Raw genomic sequence first — 22,957 nt, forward strand, 5'->3', positions numbered from 1 at the left:
ACTGTCACCAAGAAAATGATGCTACCGCATGAAGCGACATAGTATTGAACAAGTCTGAACAGGTGACACTATCTCCCACTCACTAAATATTTTAAAGGAAATGAATTGTCCAACTGAAGGCTCAAAAGCAGTTTGAAATTTGAGATGCTGGCACAGCTCCTGTAGTTCAAAGCATTTTACTTTTCTGATAAATTAAAGTGTTAAAAAGGAATGAAAATATTACATAGCCTCATCCAGAAGCTCAGAGATTATTAAAATTACTTTGGTCAGATTAAAGGCTTGCCTAGGGAAGAAAAAAAGAGGGGGTACAAAGTCCTCATTTGGGTATTACTCTAAAATTATATAATACCTATTTAATCATTTATGGCAATAATGCATGTTCTTGATGCCATTTAATGGCAATGAGAAAGAAAATTATCAAAGAACTACTACTTACACAGTCTAAGTTGGTCCTACTGCTTGCTACATGGACTTTTTTGTAGCTACCCTTTTTCCAGAGGCCAACTATATCACAGGCATCTAGGGCATGTTCTCTGTGAAGCCAATTTCCTGAGACTTGCATAGCCATTTCAGTCTTTCACTGACATTTATCATATCAATTACGTTGTTTTAGGTTCCTGCACTATGAAGAAACAACTTTCAGCAAGCCTGTTCAATGCCTTAATTAGTTATGGTAATAATCAGATTAATCATCATTATGGATAAGCTGCCCTTCTTTACACTATTTGTACTTACTAACTACCACCACTCAAAACAGTACTATATACATTTGCTCAAAGGTCTCAATTATCTGGAGCTGCGGGATTATTTCAAGCCAGCACCAAACGAAAGCTTTAGGAATTCTAGTCAAATGCAGCCTGAGACATATTTAAGTGTCTAAGCAGGGGCAAGGCCCCCGGTTTGGTTCCTCATATGCTCAGAATAAGATGTTTTTCACATGCCTTGTAAATAAAATGGCCTGCAATAAGATATTTTTTTGTCACACAATTGTACTACTGATTAGTTTTGTATCAGAAGTTCTAGCTTACGTGGATTTCTTTGGTCAAGCCCTAGGAGAAAAATAACCATTGCTGAAGCATCCAACAACATTGGGATCAAAGTCTTACCTTTTTTCTGGAAAGGCTCTTTCCTTGCAGTGGGAACTAAATTCATGGTGAGAGAAGCAGTTGATTATTTATCCAGATACTGTTCTGTGTAAATCAAACTTCTTTCCTTTCCTCCGAAGTAAATTAATGCAATCAAGTTAAACTTAACCTGAGAAGAGATCTGCTGTATAATCGAACATTAATCTAATCATGTTATTTTTTCTTCTGTAAATGATACCATATAAATAAATGCAAATTTTACTTTTAGCAAACAAAAACAATGCTACATTGCTACATCTATTGAGGAATGAACTGTAAACAAGCTACATAGTAAGTTGTAAGAATGCAACAACATGAGCAAAAAAAATCTAATGTATCCAACCACTTACAAGTCTCTGGAGACACCCTCTAGTACTTTAATATTTATTTATTACTAGTCTTCCCCAGGACTAAGAATATTGTGGTTTGTATCCTTATACATATAAAAAATGAACACACACATGTACACAAGTTTACTGTTTTATACTGTTAATTATTTTAATTATTCTTACAAAATAAACATTGCTATTGGCTAGTTCTATATGATTTTTTTAAACATGTACAGTATTCTAAACTTTAAAAATTGCACAGCACCAGAAAAAGAGATGCCTGCACTGGTGGAGTTTTTATATCCTCTCGGTTTTCATGGAGGAAAAAGGCACAAACCATCCAGCAGGCTAATCTTGTAAAAGAGTTTGAGAAAAAGCCCATATGCAAAGCCCAAGAGTACCTATTCCTAAATATTATAAGCCCTGTGCATGTTCAGGCTTAAAGTTTAATACTTCATAGTATTTTTAACTCACAATTGACTACTGCCAGATGTTTGGCCTGTCAAGCTACTGAAAATGGAATGTATGGACATATGAAAAGAAAGTGATAGAGAAAACTTCCATTTAAACATTAATAAAAAACTAACTGGTTAAAATGTAAAATAACATACAGTTCATTATGGGTCCAGAAGCCTTTCCTATCAGTTCAGTTCCACTTCAGTGGCCACAGTTGTTTCTCCTTGTAGGTTCTGAGCTATACAAATGTAGTTTCCAGCATCTCTGGCTTCAAAATCTTCAATAACAAGAACGCTCTTTGAGATTCTTGTGGTATGTCCAGTTCCTCTGTTTATTAGTCTCCAGAAGTTTTGGATAATCACAGGCCTCTCAGACTGTTTAAAAGAAAAAAATTTAAAAAAAAAAAGTGTATTTAGTGACTCTATCAAATTCTGAAGCAAGCAGTCAGCCCAAGTCTACCTCTGAAAGTCACAGCGAAGACTCCTATGTTAAGTATTGACACACCAGCGAGTTACACCAAATAAAGACAATACAACGCAGAGAACTTGCACTTGAAGTGGGAGAGACAGCTTTAGACTGGTGGCTCAGTAGGTTATGGGTTGCCAAAGCTCTGCCTTAAGTGTATGACTGAGCTCAGTAGATGCTGTGGTCCACTTGTCAGGTTGTGTTTGCGTACTCGCTCAGAGAGGGGAGGCAGGCTGGGGAAGGGGAGCAGTTTGAGATGGATGTGTGGACTTACTTTCAGCCATTTGGCACGTCCTAGAAGGGAAGGCAGCAGTGGCATGAGTTAGCTGACCAAGATTCACCTAATTCTCTTTTAGCACAATGAGTAAGTAGCTTTAAATGATATTTTGTAAACCCTAATGCCTCCTCCTCAAGGTTCATGGCAAGCTCTTCTAGACATTCTTAACTCTTTAGAAGGAATCAAGCAAAGCTCTGCTTAGCAGAGCACTAGACTCATGTTCCCAGTCCGAAAAATCAAGTACTGCCTTCAAGTAGTACTGCACACTTAAATTCAAGCATTGGTAAGTTAGGTTTTAGGTACAGCAAGTGGAGCTTCCCTGACTGTATTAAAAGTGAAGGTTAATGCCACGTAAGGCAGATACTATTTGCCTGGCTGGGCTTCCACTATCCCAGTTTTTCCTCAAACTAATTGCCTTCTGCTTTGAAGATAGTTTCAGGGAAGCATATTAAGGAGTGGATCAGTATGCATTCGCAGCAGGTGAGTGAGCAAATGCAATTGTCAGGGAGTGGCAAGGGAAAAAGTATCTGAGGGGGAAGAAAGTGGGAGGGCGAGGTAGTGTCTACAGCGATGAGGTGAGGGTCCTTCCACTACAATGCACCAGCTAAAAGACTCAGCAGACAAAGCGGTAAGTGGCTGTCCAGGTGCTGGGTGGGGTAGCAGGGAAAAAAGATAGCACTGATACCCCTGCACTGAAAGCAGCAGCAGGGAGCAGAAGGATCTAGTAGGTCTTAGAACTGTGTAGCTCATTTCTCTTGCACGAAAAGAGGTGTATCAGAGCAGCATCACTGATGTTCCCCTTTCTGCTCCCTCCACCCCCACCTAATGAGTTACTGTAGGGACTTGCTTCTTAACTAAAGTTCAAAATTAGAGGGGAGTGGAACTGACGAAGTCTGCAAGACGCGTACACTGCTGCTCCTCTGGCATTTAGTTTGCTGGGGCTGAAACCCAAACAAGACTCTTCCCTCCCTTTCCCCAGGCACAGCTGGAGCTGAGACTGTTTTTGCCTGTCGCTTAGCACACAAGCCCTCTCTAGGCTGTAGAGAGATGCAAGCCACAGGCCAAAGTCTGTCTCTCTCAGCAGGTGGGTACAGTCAGAGGGTGTAGTCTTCTGCTGATAGCATGCGCCCTGGACTGCAGGTGCAGTTTCTACAGCAAATAAGGGAGGTAATTTGCATGCTTAGTTATTTATGTTCGATCAGGGCTAGAAAGACATAACTGCAGTGCATGTGCCAGCTCCGCATCAGGTTCTGTAGGACCACTGGGCCAACAACAGCCAGCAGCCACGCTTGGGCACCCATTCAACTCTGAAAGCGCAAAAGGAGCAAGGGGCAGACACTAACAAGATACGGAGTTTTGGAAAGCCAGCCTGAGTCCAGAATTGAGTTCCTTCAATTGCTTGTATTTAGCGATTACTGTCAATTACAGAAGATGTAAAACTGGGGTTTGTACAGGCAGTTACTACAGTCCAATATACAGATGGCAAGGGAAATTAACAACAACAAAAATATATATCAATCAGCCAACAAAGCTAATGTGGTCAATGGGGGTATTTCTTCTCTTCCCTGTCCAAGAGAGTGAATTGTTATGAAGACTGTCAGAGACAAAGCTTCCCCTTTGAAGGACAGAGACACTGCAACTTGTTTCTGTATCTCACTCAATGTAATGCTAAGGGCTAAGCTTAGAGGAAGATACTTGAGTGTTTAACTAAAAAAACAACAAACAAACAAAAAAACTATTGTTTTTTTCAGTTCCATCAGTTCCCTGCAGCTGAAGACACTTCACTTTTCCCTTCCATTTTACTTCTTACTCCACCAACAGCTGCAAGCTTCTCCAGCCATTTAGACACCTGCCGCTTTCCTTCCTAACTTCGAATAGACTCCGGAAACATGAATTCTTCTGCCAAACTCTTCCCACGCTCCACCTAGTGCTCACTCCCCAGATCACCTAATCCATGCTCTTAGTACCAAGCATCTCACCAAATGCAAGCTGTGGCTGCCCTCATTTAAAGAGGAGGACAGGGAGGGTAAGCTGGTAATTACTCATGAACCCTCAGACTGAGTCTCAGCATGAAATTTTACAATATTGACCAGCAAAAAGATAAAATAAAATAGAAGAATCCCCATGAAAAACAAACAAACAAACAAAAAACCCTACCACCTAAGCAAGAACCAGAAATCTGGTTCCACATGCCCAGCACCATCACCAACCTTTTAAATCCCTTCGGTGCTCACTTCCTCTCTCATCATTTATTTTCCCCTGAAAAGGCACACTCCTTACATGGCAGAGAGAGTGCTACAGTCTCTACCTTACTGGCTACAGCAAACTTCTAGGGCTTCAGATTTGAATTTTTCCTCAAGCCCAGTAAGCACTGAACTCTGATCACTCACTTAAACAATAAACTCCACCGTCAGACAACTTAATTTCATGCTGGCTCAGGGACACCAGTGCTGATGCTAAGGCCTCATTAGTGAGTTCTGCATCATCCTGTAACATCACAGCACTGGGAAGGCAGGCAAGTGGAATACAATACAATCCCTCAGGTCCTACAGGACCCCTTTCCTCTGGTGAAGGTTTGCATCTTCCAGCAGTCCCTCTCTTGCTCCTAGCCTGCTTAGGATAAACAGCAGTAGAGATGAGTGTGGGCAGAAGCAGTTGTCTGTGCTTCTGGATCTGAGCAGCAACTCAGTTTAAAGGTTCTGGGTTTTGATGATTCATGTGCCCAAGCCACGGAAATGGATAGAATATCAAAAGCAGAGGCATCAGAATGGCTTTGTGAACTGCCCTAGAATAGCTTCCTGACGCTGGCTGGGCTTTGACCAGGCTTTTCTTTGTAAATGCTGCCAGAGGCCAAGTGTCTTTGGAATGGAAACCTGAGGGAGGGGTGAGCTTTGCTCAGCTTGATTTTTGCTAACACGCGTAAGAGCTCTCAAGCCTCACTTCTGTGCTGCTTTTAGGCTCTCAGGGAAAGATGGGCTGAAGTTCAAAAGGGATGTGCTGCCTCCTCCTGCCAGCATGCCTGAGCTAGCAAGAGGCAGTCACCACAATAGGAAAGAATCTTCATTCCAAATCTAGACAGCAACTGGCATTCAAAATATTGCCTTTATGAAGAAAAAAAAACATTTCAGCCAAGGCAGACACCTCTTACCTCTTGCCCTGGGTACTGCCAGCTGAAGTTCACATCTACATCTGGCTCCCCGAGAACGGTGCAGATTACATGAACGCCATCACTGACTTCTGCTCTATTGGATGATGCCATGATTGTGGTTGAGGGTGGGCCCTTGGGGACTGATAGAAAGACAGTATTGGGAAACTGGAAATCGGTTTCTGAAGTGAAATACACCAATAAAACATATTCAAGACACGAGCTGTGAATCAGTTTGCTTAATGCAACAGGTAAGTGATGTACAGCTGCAGCTTTCCACCCTATACCGGAAAATTGCTGGAATTTATATGTACAAAGCTTTATCAGATACAGTTTTGATGAAGATTTCAAAATTCAGTGATTACTTAATTTACAAATTCATTTTTTAAAACTTGTTTTCTAAACCGTGTCAGCAGAAGAAACAGGAGTCAGTGTAAGTATATAGGAAACACCACCTTACCTTCCACATAGAGTAGGTGATACTTGATGGAAATCTGAGGTGCTCCCTGTGACTCTGCTTTGCAGTAGACGATACCTTTGTGATCAGAAGTAGGGTGCTGGTAGACAAAACCCTTCTTAACATCATAAATAATATTAGTTCCATCAGTTTCAATTTCTTCTGCTGGAAATTCCCTGTGTAGAGTTACTTTTGCCGAAGGAGTAGTAACACGGCATGGGATGACTGCAGGTTTATCTGGGTTCAGGTAGACAATCTCAAAATAACTGGGAGTAGGTACAAAAAGTTCCTCTTTATCTAAGCAAAAGAGTTTAAATAGTTAGAATAATGTTTAAATCTTGGTTTAACACCAAGAAGAGAAAATACATGAGGAAATCGCTACGGGCAACATTAAAAATGAACCCAAAGCTTTTTGCTTCAAATACACACACACAAAAAAAACACTTTTCTAATCTGAGACTATGTATTTACACAGCTTGCATTAAAAACATTAAATTAAAAAGAAATTCAAAATAGCCTTCGTTGCAGTCTTGTAGTCAGATTTCTTTAGATTAGGAAAATCTTTAGAATTCCTTTTCAATAAATATCTAAATACTCATCTGTATCTAATTCTGTTCACTCACCCAATTTTAAATGGTAACAAACATTAAAAGAAACACCACCACCGGTAAGATAAGATGTATCTAGAAAGAGGTATTTTTTGGAGCTACAGCCTTTCTATACATACGATTTTAAGTAAAGTGTTTGATTTCCTGCTCTGCAATGTAGCTGAAATATTTAGTGCTTTCACACTGACAGTTAAAGAGTATTTCCATATTTGGCATCCTCCTTATAAAGCTGAAATTCCTCTTTATAGCATGAGCATTTAACCTAATAACTTGACTGAAAAGTTTATTCCAGCCTTTCTGAAGGAATGTATCCTTGGATCATGTAACACTTCTGATAAATGGCTTCTGTACAGTCTCATGGTCTTATTTAGCTCCAAAACCTACTAGAAACAATCCTATCTTAGCATTTGTCCTGGAATATTCGCTAGCCAAGAATGCTTTAGCTCTAATCGCACAGCAAGGGTTATTTTACCACTCAGAAAGTTTTCCATTGGAAGAACAAATTAACCATTTGTTTTCAACTCTGTTGCACCAAGTAGCAGTAAACTGCACACAGATATTTACTACACCATGTTAAGGCTACAGTCAACCTCAAGCTCTGCAGGACAATACACGCATGTAGGGCGTTTTGCCTCTCAGCTTGCTACATAGGCACTTGGGAGAAATTGTGGCCTTGCCAAGATCAATGAGGCCAAGGTTTTGAATTTGGTGCAGGTAACTGGAAATGTGTTGGGGGTGGGAGAGAATGCATGGGGTCACCTGAATGGCATGACAAAAGAAGTCTTCTACACACAACTATTTTCTTTATCAAGACACATTTTCAAAAATTAAACAGTCTTTGGATTCAACTTGTAGAAGATCCTCAGCACATGTCAGTATTTTCAAAGGTATTTGATTTCATTGCACTGTGCATTTTTATGTATGCATGTAGCATAACCCATAGGAAAAGTGGACTCATAAATTACATAAAGCGAGTAATTGTCTGCAAACTTCACCAGCAATTTCTTCCTTAACATCTACTAAAAATAGACTAAAATTGTGGAAAAAAAACATCTTGACAGTAAAAGATCTGAAGCAGACTTATTGTCTTACTAACAATCTTTATTTCCACATATTTTATGAATATATTAATAATCCCCAAATTAATTACCTGTGAAAAAGATGTACGTTGAACCCATTTTAGTCTCATCCTTCCTGCATTTGTTACCATTGCATAGCTGCAGCCAGCAGCTATATTCACCTGTGTCTGCTGCAGTGGAGTTTGTGAGGATCAGCTGACCGTACCTGTCAAGCTGCTTTAAACTGCGGAGAAGAAAAACAAAAGGCACAGACAAGCACTGGTGTGTTTCCTTGTACATTTTCGTCAGAGCTCTTCTACTTTTGATTATTTCTCTCCTGCTCTGCAACAGCCCCATCTCTCCTTCAGAGCTGTGTTGCAACTTCCCCTTTTGCTCCAGCAAAGGCCTGCACACAACAGTTTTATTGAGTTCGACTATATGCATGAGCATTTGTAAGCTTTGATCTCGTCTGGTTCATTCTTGAACTTGTTCCAGAGCCTCTATTTTGACAATGGGCTGTGATTGCCATAAACAATGTTTGTCTGTACGTTGTCTCAGTTCGTCTATATAAATATATCCCATATTTTCATGCTCCAAGCCAACCCCATGCATTACGTTCCACTCCTGATACCATTTACTTCAACTGTAGCATTGCTTCAGCAGTATACAGAAAGGTACTTCGTGCCTAGTAACCACACTGGCAGTACCAGGAGGCGGCTGCATGAAATTCCACCTGTGTGATTATTTCTAGGGCTTGGCTTGCTTTTTTTTCCTTCTTTCTCCCAAATATATCTCTTGGTGGATTGAAATTGGTAAATTAATTTGTGTGTACAGATACTGGCTGTTTCTAAGGGTCTTAACTACGAAATTCAGTAGGCACGATCTCATCTTGTTCTTTTTTATTTTTAGGTTTGTTTTCCTGGCTCTTTCTTGCAGAGAGGTGGTGGTAGAGCTAGCAGCACCTGCTATGTTACCTTCTGATGGACTGCAAAAGCACTGGTCCAACAGTACCAGTTGTCCGTGAACCCTGTCAGGACAGTCACATGGCAGTACTGATGCATTTCACTGCTGCTCTCACCCTTAAAAATGTTATTTTATTACCACTTGCCTTTACATGGTAGCATATTTAGAACACAAAGGTTTCCTGCTTTCCTTTGCAAGACATTGATTTCTACGGTCATTTCTGGTATAATGAAGCCAGGAGAGATTTTTCCAGTTTTACACACTTGGTAGCAAACTCCTTTTTAGAGTTTCAAATTGGGTCTGGACAAATACACACCTCGCATCAATTCCCCACAGCTCCTGTGCTCTTACTGAGCTGTGGGTTCTCTCTCTACTTACCATCCTCCTATTTCAATAACACAGTGGTTATCCTGCAAGGCAGATGCAAGACTTACCGAATCCTTTATTTGGGGGATTAGCACACTTTGAAGACATTCCTCTCTAAAACTTCTTGTTACTGTGCCACTGCAGCATTACTGCAGACGTGCGTGACACTGCTGCCTGTGCTAGATGTTCTGTTTCACTTACGCCCCGATTGCAGGCAGCCTCCCGCTGGCTGCTCACGTTCATTTATTTAACCAGAGAGGCTGCTGCTTTCAGCCACACACGTGCCCTGAGATTTCCAGCTCCCTGGGTGTTCTGCTAGGAGACTGCACTTACTACCCGCAAGCATGAGAAAAGGTTCACGTAACCCAATGTTCAGCCTCCAGCCAAGGCCAGGAGCTCAGGAATTAAAACCATGCCAAATAAACAACCCAAACAGGGCTGAGAATTATCTTTTCCACTGAAGCCTTCAGGCTCTGTTAGCACACTCATGCACCACGGAGCAGTTTTGAGGGCTGCCTAAGGAAACAGGCAAATCGTGTTTCCTGCTTGCTAATTCACTTGTCCTACATGACCTTGTCTGATTCCCATTTTTGGAATCATGTGATTATGGAAAAGCAGCATTTTCATTTGTAATATATACACTGCCTTACATTATAAATCATCTTCAGTTTTTGGGTAAGCTTTGACAAATTCCTAAGTGGGCAAGAAACCCTTTTTGTATCACACACAGGAAGAAGAGAGAAATCCAAAGCATGTCCTAGTCTCTATTATTTAATTCCACAGCTCCACTCCATAGGCTACATAACTACGTTGGCATAAAATGTTTGGCAAGTAACCAGCGCTAATTGTCAATACTGCAGAAAACACTATGCTAGAACATTTAGCCTCCAACCATTGATGCAGACACTGAACTATAGCTCAAAAATCCCAACAGACAAAAAAAATAAGGTCAGAGTTAATTAATTATTGTGCAGCATGTTCTGTTTAACTGAGAATCAGCCACCCAGTAATCAATGGCAATAGCCTCGTGATGTAGTCATCCACAAACATGCAGCAACAAAATCTGGCAACAGAAGGAGTGGAAACATTGAGACTTGTGATGTGACCATGTTAAGCAGACAAAACAGACTACATAAAATGAATTATAAATGGCAAATTAAGCAACTGACCTATATTTCCAGGAGAGCTTTCATTTCATTAGTATTTTAGATGATGAAAAATCTGTCTCAAAAGCCAAAACTCCACTGCGCTTTACATATCACAAAGTAAAAATTTTGTATATAGAAACATTTCAAGGCTGTTTAAAGAAGAAGAAAAAAAAAAAACTACTTCAAAATCCTATTCCATACATTCACCTTATTAAGCTTTAGTTATTTTAAGTTCAAAAGACCTTTCTCAGAAAAGCTATGCCAAGTTTAGAAGCTAGAAAGAGATAAAGGATGATAAAAATATAGTGTACATGGCCTCACTTAAGAGTATCCAGCAACCTCCTCGCAAGCAGCTTGCACTCATACTGACACCGAAGAGCTTATCTCAAATGCAGGCTCACTAGGAGAAGGGCATAACATCCTTAGCGTTTAGCACAAGAAAAAAGCCTCCTAGCTTTCAAACTTCAGAGCAGATGGAAATAAAAGGAATGCAGTTAGACGTAAGCACAGACAACAACCCTCTAAGCCAGCAGGAGCCTGTGTCAATTTAAAGCAGCCTAGATTTGTCCCGTACAACATTCACGGTTTCCTCAAGACTTAGGAAAGTGCTCCTTGTCCATGTACAAACATGCACACGGTCCTTCTCCAACTCTGACCCAACTGGAGTACAACCATTTCATCTAAGTTCATTTATCATAGACCCATCTGATAGATACAGCTGGTTTTGACATGGGAGAGACCCCTGCTCCAAGTCAGGCAGAGCACAGACCACGTGAAGTTAGCCTTTGTCCAGAGCACCTTTTTGCTCTCGAGCAGAAGAAAGCGAAAAGGTACTTGCCCTTCTTTTTCCTTCATCCCTCTCAGTTTTTGATCCTTCTCACACACTGTAAGTCCAGTTTCTGGGTGAGCCTGCAGTCATTACCTTGTTACATACCATTTCACGAGACAGCATTCCAGCCCTGCCATTCCAGAGGTGCCCGCACTATCTTTGACTGTTAACACCAGGACTTTTGGCTACATTACTCAACCAGTACTCACAATTTCCCGGCAAAGAGTTATCTGGAGGGTGTATTTATGCTGCATAGGGTAAGAGAGCACTACAGATAATAACCTAGTCCTGAAGTGAGCTGATGGGTGCCCCTAACTTAACAGCAAAGTCTACACAATTTTAGCTGTCTTCCCCGAGCTGTATTGCCTGCTATGGTCTCTAAAGCAAAGTCTGTCATTTCAGCGTGCGCTGGTATTTCCTCTAGTTACGGCAGTGGAAAGAGAGGATTCATCCTCTGGCTGAAGATAAGAGACAGCCAAAGAGTCCTCCTCCTTTCACTCAGCCTCTTCCCCTCACAAGCCCCATGTGATAATTTTAGCATATGTTAACAGCTACAGACCTATTAAACACAGACTCTCTGGTACTGCCAAGCAAAAATACTTCACCTGCAAAGTCATAAAGTATACCTCCAAAAACAAAGAAACCACAGCCATCAGTATTACAAAACTGGCTTTTGTAAATATAACCTCTTCCTTCTTAGAAAACTCATATTGTCCTCAGGCTGCTGTCTTCTCCTTTCCATATGTGTGAGATAAAAACACGACAAGCATGGCACGGAGGCAAAACATCTGGCTTTTATCACTACCTCTTTTTGTAACCACCCGCAGGAAATGCATACATTTAAGTAGCTGCAAACCAAAACACACTCTTTGTCCCAGATCTCCTGCTTCTCTACAGGAAGCAGACCTTGGTCAGCACCTTCAACATCAGCTTCTGCCCCAGAGCTCTGCTGCTACCAAACCCTCCAATTAGTTGAGCCATCACAACCCTGAACTTTAAAGTCTCTTTTGCCCCATACAGTTGCAATTCTGCTAGATGCTGGGGGTCCTTGAAGCTTCCTCCCCGTAACAGCTGGAGTTTGAGGATGTTAGTAGCTCCCAGGAGATGCAAGATGCTTCCTGGTTTTATGATTTTCCTAAAATTCATGAGTGCTCCCACCAGATCAATTGAATTTCATGTACCTTCTGTTACTTAAAGACAAGCAAGAAATGGATGCCTGAGCATCAGTTGCTTTAAGGATATACCATCGAGCAAACAGAAGGCAGTCATCAGTCCCCAGCAATTGCACAGACCTTGTCACCACTGCCTCTCCTGTCCTCCAGTCCAAGCAACCTTCTCCTTCTCCTCCCCTGCTCTTCTTCTCTTTCCAGTACCTCCGCAGACCCCAACCACTTTGCCCCTGCTGCTGCCACCTCCGGTTGTCCCAATGCTTTTGCAAGGCCAGCGTGGAAATCCAAGGTACAGTTTATTGGCCTGGGCTCCCCTCCACACCTCACTAACTGGCAGTGGGTATCTCACCTCTTACACTGCATCTTTAAGCACAAAAACATACATTGAACATGAATCTATTTACAGAATTACATCATTTTTGCTGTAGGTTACTTGCTAATAGTTTTTCCTCATTTTCTCCCCTCTGTCCTACATTCAGCATTTTGTTTTAAAATAATCTGCGTAAAATATTTGTAAAATTACAAAAATTGCTTTTTATAGTTGATGCTTACTGCATGGGCTTTTGCATGCCAGGAAGATCTAGGCTCCTCTTGAAAGCTAGCTAGATGAGGTCTTCATGATACTTTCCGTTACATTCAATCAAAGCTTTCTAAAATGAAGGAATACAAATTCTGCTTTTCATAAAGGGCACGTTCTACAAAGACTGGTTTGTGTGCATCCGTTAGCACTACAGCAAAGATCTTGAGATAATTAACAAAGACATGATAAAAATGTGATGCACAAGGTGTGGTTGTCTATGTCTCCATAAATTATTACCATTCCGTGACTCGGAAATGTGCTATTAATCTATGTCTTCAATTTCTCTAGTTAGTTATAGGGTCTTCTGCTTACAATTAAAACAGTTGATTCAGTCTAAATCAGTCTTACTGCTTCAGTAATTTACTTCTCAATATTTTTTCTAAAGCAAAGATCATCATATTTCAATATAGACCCTTAGACAGAACCCTAACATACTTCTAGAATAAAATACTTAGGCAAGATATATCCATCCATCCGAAACGTTTTATAGCATTTATTTTGGGTGACATTATTAACTTTCATTTTACTGTTACAAAATTACAAATACTGTGAACTTGAATGAGAACAGGGAGGTAAACTGCTGAGGCAACAGAATCCCAAACTGCTTCAAACTGCAAAATGGCAGATTACAAAACTAGGAAATGCGTATCTTTTTTCCCCGAACCACCCAAATTCTTCTATTTTACCCCTTTTGCATCACTAAAGCAGTACAAGAGAAGAACAGACAGTCGAACAAATAATGAAGCAGCATTCAGATCCCTCTCTGAAAACTGAGAATACTTGCCTTGCCTTCTTCAGTGCCAGATGTTAATACTCAGATAACGTGTACACGTTATCTACAGGTCTACAGGGCCATACATACAGTCCAAACCACGAACGCAGCCTATCTGCAGATGCGCAAAGGGTGAGCTACACTCAGAAGTGAGACCCACGACCACATACACTCTCCCTTTTGGTATGATTTTGCACATTCTGCTTTGGCATGCTAGTAGGCCAGGCCCATACTGCGGCTGACATATGCCACCTACTGGCGTAACTCTGAATAAAACACCATTTATTGCAAAAGAAAGCACAGTAATTGTTCAAATCAGCCACAAGATCTTTTGGGAGATACTGCTGAGATAAGCCCTCAGCATAAATAGGCTTGTTGCTGTAACTTCTTACACCAGAAGTCTTATACTAGCTATGAAGAAGTTTATGCAGCCAGTTTATTCTTGAACTCCTAAGCTGTAAGGGGACAAGTAACTATACACTCAAGAAAAGAATCAGCTCATGAATTTCATAAGTGTACGGTACAGACCACAGGGTACAGCTGTCAATTTTCAACCTTATTCTTTGAAAAGAGAAGTAGAAAGAAGAGTGTATCTGAAAAAGGAACTGAATGATTTTAAGGCAGCCTCGTGCCTGTAAGGAAGGGAAATGGATCAGAGATTCAGACAACCTTGGTTATTTAAGATCCCACAAACTTTTACTTAATTTAGAAAAAGAAGGCCAGTAGGGCTTGATACCTTTGCTCATACTTCTGTGCTCCTCTTACCTAATAATGCAAGAAGTACTCCTTATGGCTATTTCTTAGGGCATCGTTCACAGTGCTCCTCAGTCTCCTGACTGCTTGTCTTTCACAGACACTTAAACCTAAATCTCCATAAAACAGATAGTGAAAACAGGCTCTTCTCTTGGCAAAAAGTGTTAGTGGAAGACACCCTTGAACTCCCTTTTATGCCCTTCCTCTTTCAAATACAGAATGAAATTAGTACATTCAATCTACACTTCCCTATCATGTACTATGCTCAAGAACTGGGAAGGCCAACAAAAGTACAGTTTTTGGTGCTGTTTAGAACAACAGTACACTCACCTGGTGGGGCAGAGAGAGGGAGAAAGTCCTTAGCTCCTCTTCCTGCTCTCACAACTATTTATGTGGTTTCCATTAAGCTGTCACTAGATGAAAGAAAAAACCTTCCTAAACCCAAGGTGACTATCCTCAGCGTTAAACTCTGTCTCACCACTAACCTTGCAATTCCCTCTGCATGCAAGGGTAACTTTGACAGAAGAGGTAAAGCCTACCCTCACTCACTCCTTAGAGCACTGGTTGGAGTATTTTTATTTTTTCCAAGTTGAGAGATGCAGGTTTGAGCCTTTTCAGGAAATTAATGGGTGTGTCTCAGGTGATAGCTACGCTAGCAGCCAGCACAGCCCAACAGCAGCAGGTCTCTGTGGAGCACCACAGCTGGTGGTGAGTACCTGACATCCCCTCTCACATATTTTGATAGTTTTACTTCAGATCAGCTCTAGCGTAGTTCTTTGGTAGTGGCTGGAGCACACTGGTGTCCCCCTGGACCACAACTTCTGTTTTAGATTGAGCTGAAGGAAATCCAGTTCACGTGCTACGAGACCATTGCACAGTGCACATCACAGGGCAGTAACTGGGCGTGACTGGAAGATGGTTCTCCTTTGTTACAGGCTTAAGCAGCCACTGGGTAGCACATCTTTTTCCCCCCAAAAAAATGAAAAATAGCTTACCTGAGTCTGGAGTCTTTGAAGGTGTCTAGGTACGAAGGATAGCTCCAAGTAACATTGCTCCCCTTGCAGCGCAGTTCTATGCTTTGTCCCGCAGACAGGCTTAAAGTGGCAGCTAGTTTCTGGAAGCGACCTTTATCCATCACCTGCATCAGTATGGACTGCGACTTGGAAGAGGAGTCAGCAGATTCTCTCTCCTTCATTTTGGGGCCTTTGGGTTTTACTTTTTTGTTGACAGGCCTAATTTTGTTTTCCCCTGGTTCTTTTGGATGCTTATTTTTTGCAGACTGTCCGATAACTGGTAAAATAAGGAAAAGAAGACAATGTTATTGATTAGAAACAGGTTATACAGTTTTCTCTCAAAACAATTCTTCTTTATTATCACAGAGAATATTTTGATCTTCCTATAAAAGATTCACAAATATGATTAAGAGTTAATTTCCGTAAGTTTTTGAAGTCCCTGACATGACTCATTTTCCTGGAAAGAAAAAGGAAAAAAAAAAAAAAAAAAAAGGAGAAAGCGTTCAATAACATGTGGAAAATCTATACTTACAGGTCACATAAACAGACAAATATGTAAGGCATGTGAACTTCTCAGATGGTACGGGAAAGAAAGACAGTATTTTTCCCTCCAGTTACTTTTGTCATTGCCATTTAGTATGCAACGCTATACAAGTCCCCCATCTTTATACATATTTATCTGTTTATACACATTTATCAGTTCTGCACAACCTTTTAATATAGCAGGTTACCATAAGAGAGACGTGAAATAAAACTTGGAAGTCACCTGAAGGCAGCATTTGATTCATCACTTCTCTATTATGGCCACTTATCTTGGAAACTGAAATCTCATTTAGAGGCAAATGGTAAGAGATTTCATTACCTGCTGGAGGCAATAGGGATGCTCAGCAGCCTTTAAAAACTAAGCAAATGAAATGGAAAAGAGAGGTATCTCCAACTGACTAACACAAAATTATCCTTTTCAGAAAAAAAAAAAAAAAACAAAAAACAAAACCTAACCCCCAGATTCAAATGTATATGGGATGAAACTCACTGTGCTGACTTCTTGGGTGGAAAGGTGTAAAATGTTTTTGAGCTTCAAAATTCCTTTGCAAACTCCTCAAGATCTTTTTGATGACCCTTTCTCTGACTTGCACTGCTCAGTGCCTCACCCCTATGCAAGGCATACCAAAACAGCACAACAGCAGCACTCCACCTCTGCTTGACGTTGCCTATCCTTGCCAGGCATACCCCACGTGCAGTCACACAGCAAAGAGCAAGGTAAGTCGTAAGCATTTCCATATTTTAGCACCCCTGTAGGTTGACAGCAGCCTTTGAAATAAATTAACAATGAAGATATTCACACTTTAACTGACAGTGGGAAGCACGGATCTTTTTGTGAGATGAGCTTAAAACTGCTGCCCCTCGACAGCAAAACATCCACAAAGCATGCCTGACAGCTAACTTACACTGAGTGCAGGTTTTCCACGTAAAAGTGCTCTGGTACCTTACTGTACAAACCAATCAACGAGCTCACCACAAAGAAGAACTGGGAAATCCAATCTGAAACAAGAACACACCATTTGCTGCAAGCGTGGTCAACCACCGGCTCAAGGTTGCCCAGAGGGGTTGCGGAGCCTCCCTCCAGCCGTGGAGATCTTCAAAACCCCACTGGGCATGGCCCTACAGACAGCCAGCTCGAGGTGGCCCTGCTCACCCCGGGGCTTGGACTGGGTGATTCCAAGAGGCCCCTTCCAGCCCTTCTGTGCCCCTGTGATTTCAGCAGGGATTTTCAGCAGCATTTCCTTCTAGTCCCACACCAACCCCAACACAAACTCCTGGAAGACAACAACAGTGCAGACTTCTTACTCTGCCCCATGCCTTTGGAGCTCTTTGGACTCATACGTAATAAGGTTAACTTCTGGAGAGGCACGCATGCAGTTACTGAGCTGCACACCCCCACTGTACATACATTTTCCCAATTCTAGGTTATTAACTTGGTGAAGTTGCTTGCAAAGATGCCTCACCACCTTAACACCAGCTACAAACAAGAGATCAGACAGCAACACTTTCCAAAGATCGTGGCATTTTAAGATAAAGAGTAACATTTTATGATTGTTGGACTGGAGACTGAAACAAATGTTTGTTTCTTCCAATTTTATTCTGTACCCATTTTCTAACTACTCCGAGCACACGACCCTAGTAAGTGACACACCACATATATTGCAGGGGCAAGTTGAAGCAGGCAGGAGCACTCTTTCTCTGCGTAACTTTAGAAAAGCTGTATGTATGCAGTGGGGCTGGCCAAACATCTCTGTCCCTTCCATATTTGATTCCTGGCTTGAGGAACCTGTGAGCTCTAAGTGCTATTACTGTATTGGATTTTTCCTTTATTAACTGTTCTGGTGTCTTTTTCAAAACTACAGAAACTATATATAAATATTAGATGTCTCCTAGCTTTATATTAAGGGAACAAGTGCCACTGTTTCTGTGAGCCCCCTGTACCTTCGCAGCGCTGTAGGGTACTTACCTGCTCCGGACTGACAAGTCCTACTCTATTTAATTGTTCCTCGTACAGAACATGCATACGAACAACAGATCCATTGCATCACCTTTGGGTAGCAGAAAGAAGACAAAAGCAGACTGCACACTAGGTTCAAGATATGGATGTACATATTAGTGGTGTCTTCTGAGCTTACTACTTTTCAAGACAGCAATGAAAGGATCAGGAGCTGACTTTCTCTAGGATAATCAAACATAATTTCAGGATCAATTTCCAAAGAAGCAATTTCTAAGCAATAATTCCTAAGCAGTAACCCATCAACGTGTGTGCGAAGTCAGCCATTTTTGCTGTGTGTTTGCTTGCACCTACCAACACAAAATTTCAAGTCCTATTTTCACTGCCCAGTCTTTTAAAATTTGGAGATCTTTCAGCAAATCTTTACTGTTAGGTGTTTTTTTCTGATGCAGGTTTATACATCTGCTGAAAAGCATGTGCTTTGTCAATTTGCTCCAAAGCTAGTTCTTTATCATAGTAATGAAAGATGTCTTCTAATGATTCTCCCCATAAAGGTTTTGTCTATTACAGCGCCCTGTAGGATATGGCACTCACCAAAGTCCCTGATAGGGTCACAACATCACTATTTTCCAGTAAAGCCTGAGCACCTCCATAGAGGTGCATGAACACAGATGCATAAAAGTAATGAGATTTTTAATTTACTGTTTTAGTTTCTGTAGATGTTCTTTCTTATTGCCTGTTCCTACCAGCACTAGAGTTTATGGCCATCTCTTCCTGTCCCAACCCAGCACATTACAAGAAAAAAAAAAAAAAAAAGATTTACGGCTGGTTTTTAATCCCTTTTGCATGCTGTTTCTCAAATTTTTTTTGTCTGCCTTATTCTAGTTTTTGTATTTAACTCATACGTGAGTTAATAAGCCTCCCCATTTTATTTAATTCCCCCTTTCCAAATTAAACACACCAGTGGTTTCTTTGGCTTTGATTATTCCTGCAAGAATATTAAAACTAGAGTCTGGCTCTTCTAAAGCAACATCTGAATCCAATTGTGAGCACTGCTCAGGATCACGTCAAGAACTGCCGCTCTTCTCGGGGGTTCTCTGAGGAGCTGCTCTAAGAAGTCATCGTTTGTGGCATCTGAACAATTACACTTGGCATCACACCCCGACATGTGCGATCCAGCCTGCACAAGGCTAAGCTATTCTGTTGCTGTTCTTTCCGACCCTCGCTGCCTCTCCGATTTTCCTTAGTAGATCAGTCGTACACTGGGCGGTCAGTCACCAGGTTGTTTTTTCTGTCTAGAGCTGCTGTTTTACTGACAGAGCTCACCAGGCACCAGATTTGAGACTACAGCTTTCTTCAAAACATACTGCCACTTCTCTGGGGCAAGCTATTCCACTGTTCCCGTGGAAATTGAGTGCTGCTATTAGAAGGTCCCACTGACTGGCCAGATGAGCATTCCCATTTCAAGCCATCCACTCCAGTTCCCCCTTGCACTTCCCAGCTTTGTCTCTGTAAGCACACAAGCTTTGGTTCCATCACACTTTTTTTTTTTTTTAACCCTATTTAAAATCAGACCTTTTGTTCAAACTGCTCTTTGCCACTACCATTACGTTCTGCCAACCCCAACACATACATTAGTTTGAGGACACGCTGCTCTTACAACGTCACCCCGAGGAAACGCATCACCCCAAACTGCGTGCGCTTCCACACCTGAGATTCTGCTGCTAGGAAACTGTTAAAGATTTGCCTATGAAAGCGCTTCAATTTTAAGTGCCAGAAGCCTGGTTTTAATTTCCTCCAGATGCAGTTTTTCTTTTCCACACAGGCTCCCTCTGTTCCACATGTTTCTCTAGTTCCCAGCGAGCCTAAACACTTTCCTCCTACTCCACGCTCCCCACTGCACAGTGGGGCTCTGTCTTTCTCACCTTGTATTTTCCTGCAGATGATAGCAGGGCATTTCAGGAAAAGCCATCACAGGAGATTTTACCTTCCTACACAGAAAACCTTGCTTTGCCTCTCTCCTGCACATCCCTGAGATGTGAGTTTCCATGCAAGCCTGATGCCACCACTTTCTGCACTTCATAATCCCACCCTGTCATTGCTGAATTAAATCTCTGTGAGCCCAGTAACTAACTGGTACAGTAGTCTATCACCTCAGATGAAGAGGACACGCTATCAAATCCATCTGCAAACAAAGAACTCACCGCACTGATTCCTCCTTTCTCTTACCCAAACTGCAAGACCTTCCCAGGGAAGGGAACAAACTCAACCACCCCATTTACTCAGGTATGTGAATATGCCATGTTTGGGGTACTTTACCCTCTCACTGGGTTTATGCACAGAACCCCCACTGTTTAAATAAAGGGACAGCACTTATAATTAAAAAGAAAAGGCTTAGTTGAAAAATATTCATTGAGAACACACATCACGTCTACCTCCGATCTGCTCCAAATATCAATTCCAGGATACACTGCACTCATTTCCTCTGCAATGGTACATTCAGGCTCCCTAGCTAACCTTTTGTGTCCAAGCAGGAGACAGTACATCAATACGTCACAAAAATATGTCATGCAGCACTTTTGGTCCCGGTTCACAGCACCTTTTAACGTTTCTCCCCCCCCCCCCCCCGCCTTGTTCTCATAGATGCTACACACACAAAAATCCCCAAATGAGTATCAGTCACAGAATGCAAAACGCATTCAGTGTTGACCTGAGACATCACCTATATCCACGTGCATGCTCCACTGGTTTCACAGCTGCATGGGCTACAACTGGAGAGTGCCCGAGTTCCTTCAAGTGCCCACTAAGAGCTTCAGAAGCAGACAGCGAGCAAGGTCTTTCACAAGGACAGAGGAACTGTGTGCACCATCCACCTGACATACCCATTCCACACGGCAGGTCCCATGCTACATCTTGGCAGCATTAGAGGCCTTTCAACTCACATTAACACGGGTGCCTTCTTACTTGAAGAAAATAATAAATCAAGCAGTACATTACCATAAAGAATCACCCTGAACCCCTAGGATTAGGATGAGAGGGTAGAATCTTTGTGATTGTAGCTAACAGAACAAAACAGGTTGGACACACCTCTATCTGTGGTACTTCAAGTGCAAGGCTACCATGCAAACCAGCACTCGCACAGACAACGTGGAGTGGCATACTGACATTCACGTAGGCAATCTGGAGAGACATATTTCACTGGTCATAAACTGACACAAGCTATGTTAGGAAGGCTGTTTAGCAATCTGATTAAGCCTATGGCTTTAAATTAATAGCTATCATTAAATATGCCAGGTTATTTCTCACACAGATGAGCCCCTGGATGACCCAGCATAAAGCACCCAGCCAAACCTCCAAACAGAGCATAGATGAAGCAAGAAGAAAGTTAGCCTGGAAAACCTTTTGCCTAAGTTGCAACTCATTTCTCATTCTGTGTTTTTATTGTCTATTTCTTAAATAGAGAATACCTTTCTTGATGTGGTACTACACATCCACACACACCATCTTTAAGGAGAAATCTACACCACACTGGTACAGCAACTCCTTGCCCAGACTGCAATCCCTTGGTACATAGTCATAATAAAAATTAGGCTGGAAAGGGCATCTGGAAGGTCCTTCCTACCCTAGTCCAGTTGCTCAGGGCACTTTGACAATCTCTTAGCCTGGAGACTCTACAACCTCCCTGGATAACTACTTCCAGGGGTTAACAGCTCTCAGGGTGAAGAATTTTTATGTTCTTACAAATAATTTTTCCCCTTATGTCCTGGGCCACTTGTGGTAGCTGCCTCTTTTCCTTTCGCCGTGCATTTCAGAGCCTGGCTCAGGTTTCTCTACAAACCCTCACCACCACGCAGCCTCCCCCAGGCTGACAGACCTCACTCCCCAAACTTTTACTGATAACACATGCGAAACGGCAGCAGGAAGGGGACGATGCTTCAATCTGTGCTTCAGCTGCCCTCTCCATCAACAGATCACACAATGACGGACATTTTCAGAGTAAGAGCACAAGCCACTGACTAGAGCCACAAGTACGAGTAACAGAGAAGTTGGTTAGGAACTTTATTCCCAAGCCAAAAACTAACTCCTTCCCCTGCCAGGAGTTCATCGCAACATAAAACTGAGTTACAAACAAAGTTCGGTCCTTCCTATGAAAAGGCCAACAGTGCACAAAACACATAGAAATGAGATTTATCAAGAGGAAAAAAAAAAAAGAAAGAAAGTTAAGGACTCATGCCTGCCAGGCACGAACTGACCCACTTGCAGCCGGAATCTTCCACCAGCACCATGCAGGGACACGACGCCTGCTCCACAGCAAAGGACACCTCAAAGGGGCCTGGGGTGGGAGATGGGCTCGTGGCAACCACGTCCCGAGGCACACCTCGGGGGCTGAAGTGTCATTCTTTCCCTCACAAGTGACATTGATTATAATTATTATTTTTTTGTAACTGAGCGCCACGCGCAGCACTAAGCCTCCTCGGGACAGGCGCACGGACCTGAGAGCTGGCTAAAACGGCGAGGCAGCAGAGGGGTAGCTGGTGTTTCCAACACCCCCCTACACGCACCCAAAATCTCTGCCCTGAACGAAGCCACGTTTTGGCTCTGCGGCTCGCTGTGGGGTCGCACCCACCGCCCCCCAGGGGAGGGCGGGCTCCCCGAAATGGCCGCCGGCCCGCCGCGGGGTGCCTCATGGCGGCGGGCGGGGGGCGCTCCGCGGGTCAGGGAGCGGGGGAGCAGCCGGGGAAGCCCGAGGCAAAGTGCGGGGGGGACAAGGGGGGTCGCGGCGGCTCACCGTGCGGCAGCGCGTCCTGCAGCAGCAGCAGGCTGAGGAGCACCCAGAGCCGCATGGCGAGAGCGGTCGGGGCGCTGGGCTGAGGCGGGGCGGGCGCGGCGGCGGAGGCGGCCCAGCAGCGGCGACGGGGGGCCCCGCGGGGAGGAGCCGGCCGCTGCG

The 22,957-nt window shown here is 42.6% G+C and overlaps 1 protein-coding gene across 1 annotated transcript; it reads right to left on the minus strand.

Annotated features, from left to right (window-relative positions):
* Positions 1–643: 643 nt before the first annotated feature.
* On the minus strand, positions 644–22,957 carry PDGFRL (platelet derived growth factor receptor like). The gene is made up of 6 exons (XM_048049815.2): positions 22,799–22,957; positions 15,495–15,789; positions 8,012–8,163; positions 6,257–6,550; positions 5,800–5,939; positions 644–2,283 (listed from the first exon to the last, which is right to left on the minus strand). The coding sequence occupies exons 1-6, from the start codon at positions 22,851–22,853 to the stop codon at positions 2,095–2,097; spliced, it is 1,125 nt and encodes a 374-aa protein (XP_047905772.1). The 5' UTR covers positions 22,854–22,957; the 3' UTR covers positions 644–2,094.

Source organism: Anser cygnoides, chromosome 4 (assembly GCF_040182565.1).
Source record: "Anser cygnoides isolate HZ-2024a breed goose chromosome 4, Taihu_goose_T2T_genome, whole genome shotgun sequence".
NCBI lineage: Eukaryota > Metazoa > Chordata > Aves > Anseriformes > Anatidae > Anser > Anser cygnoides.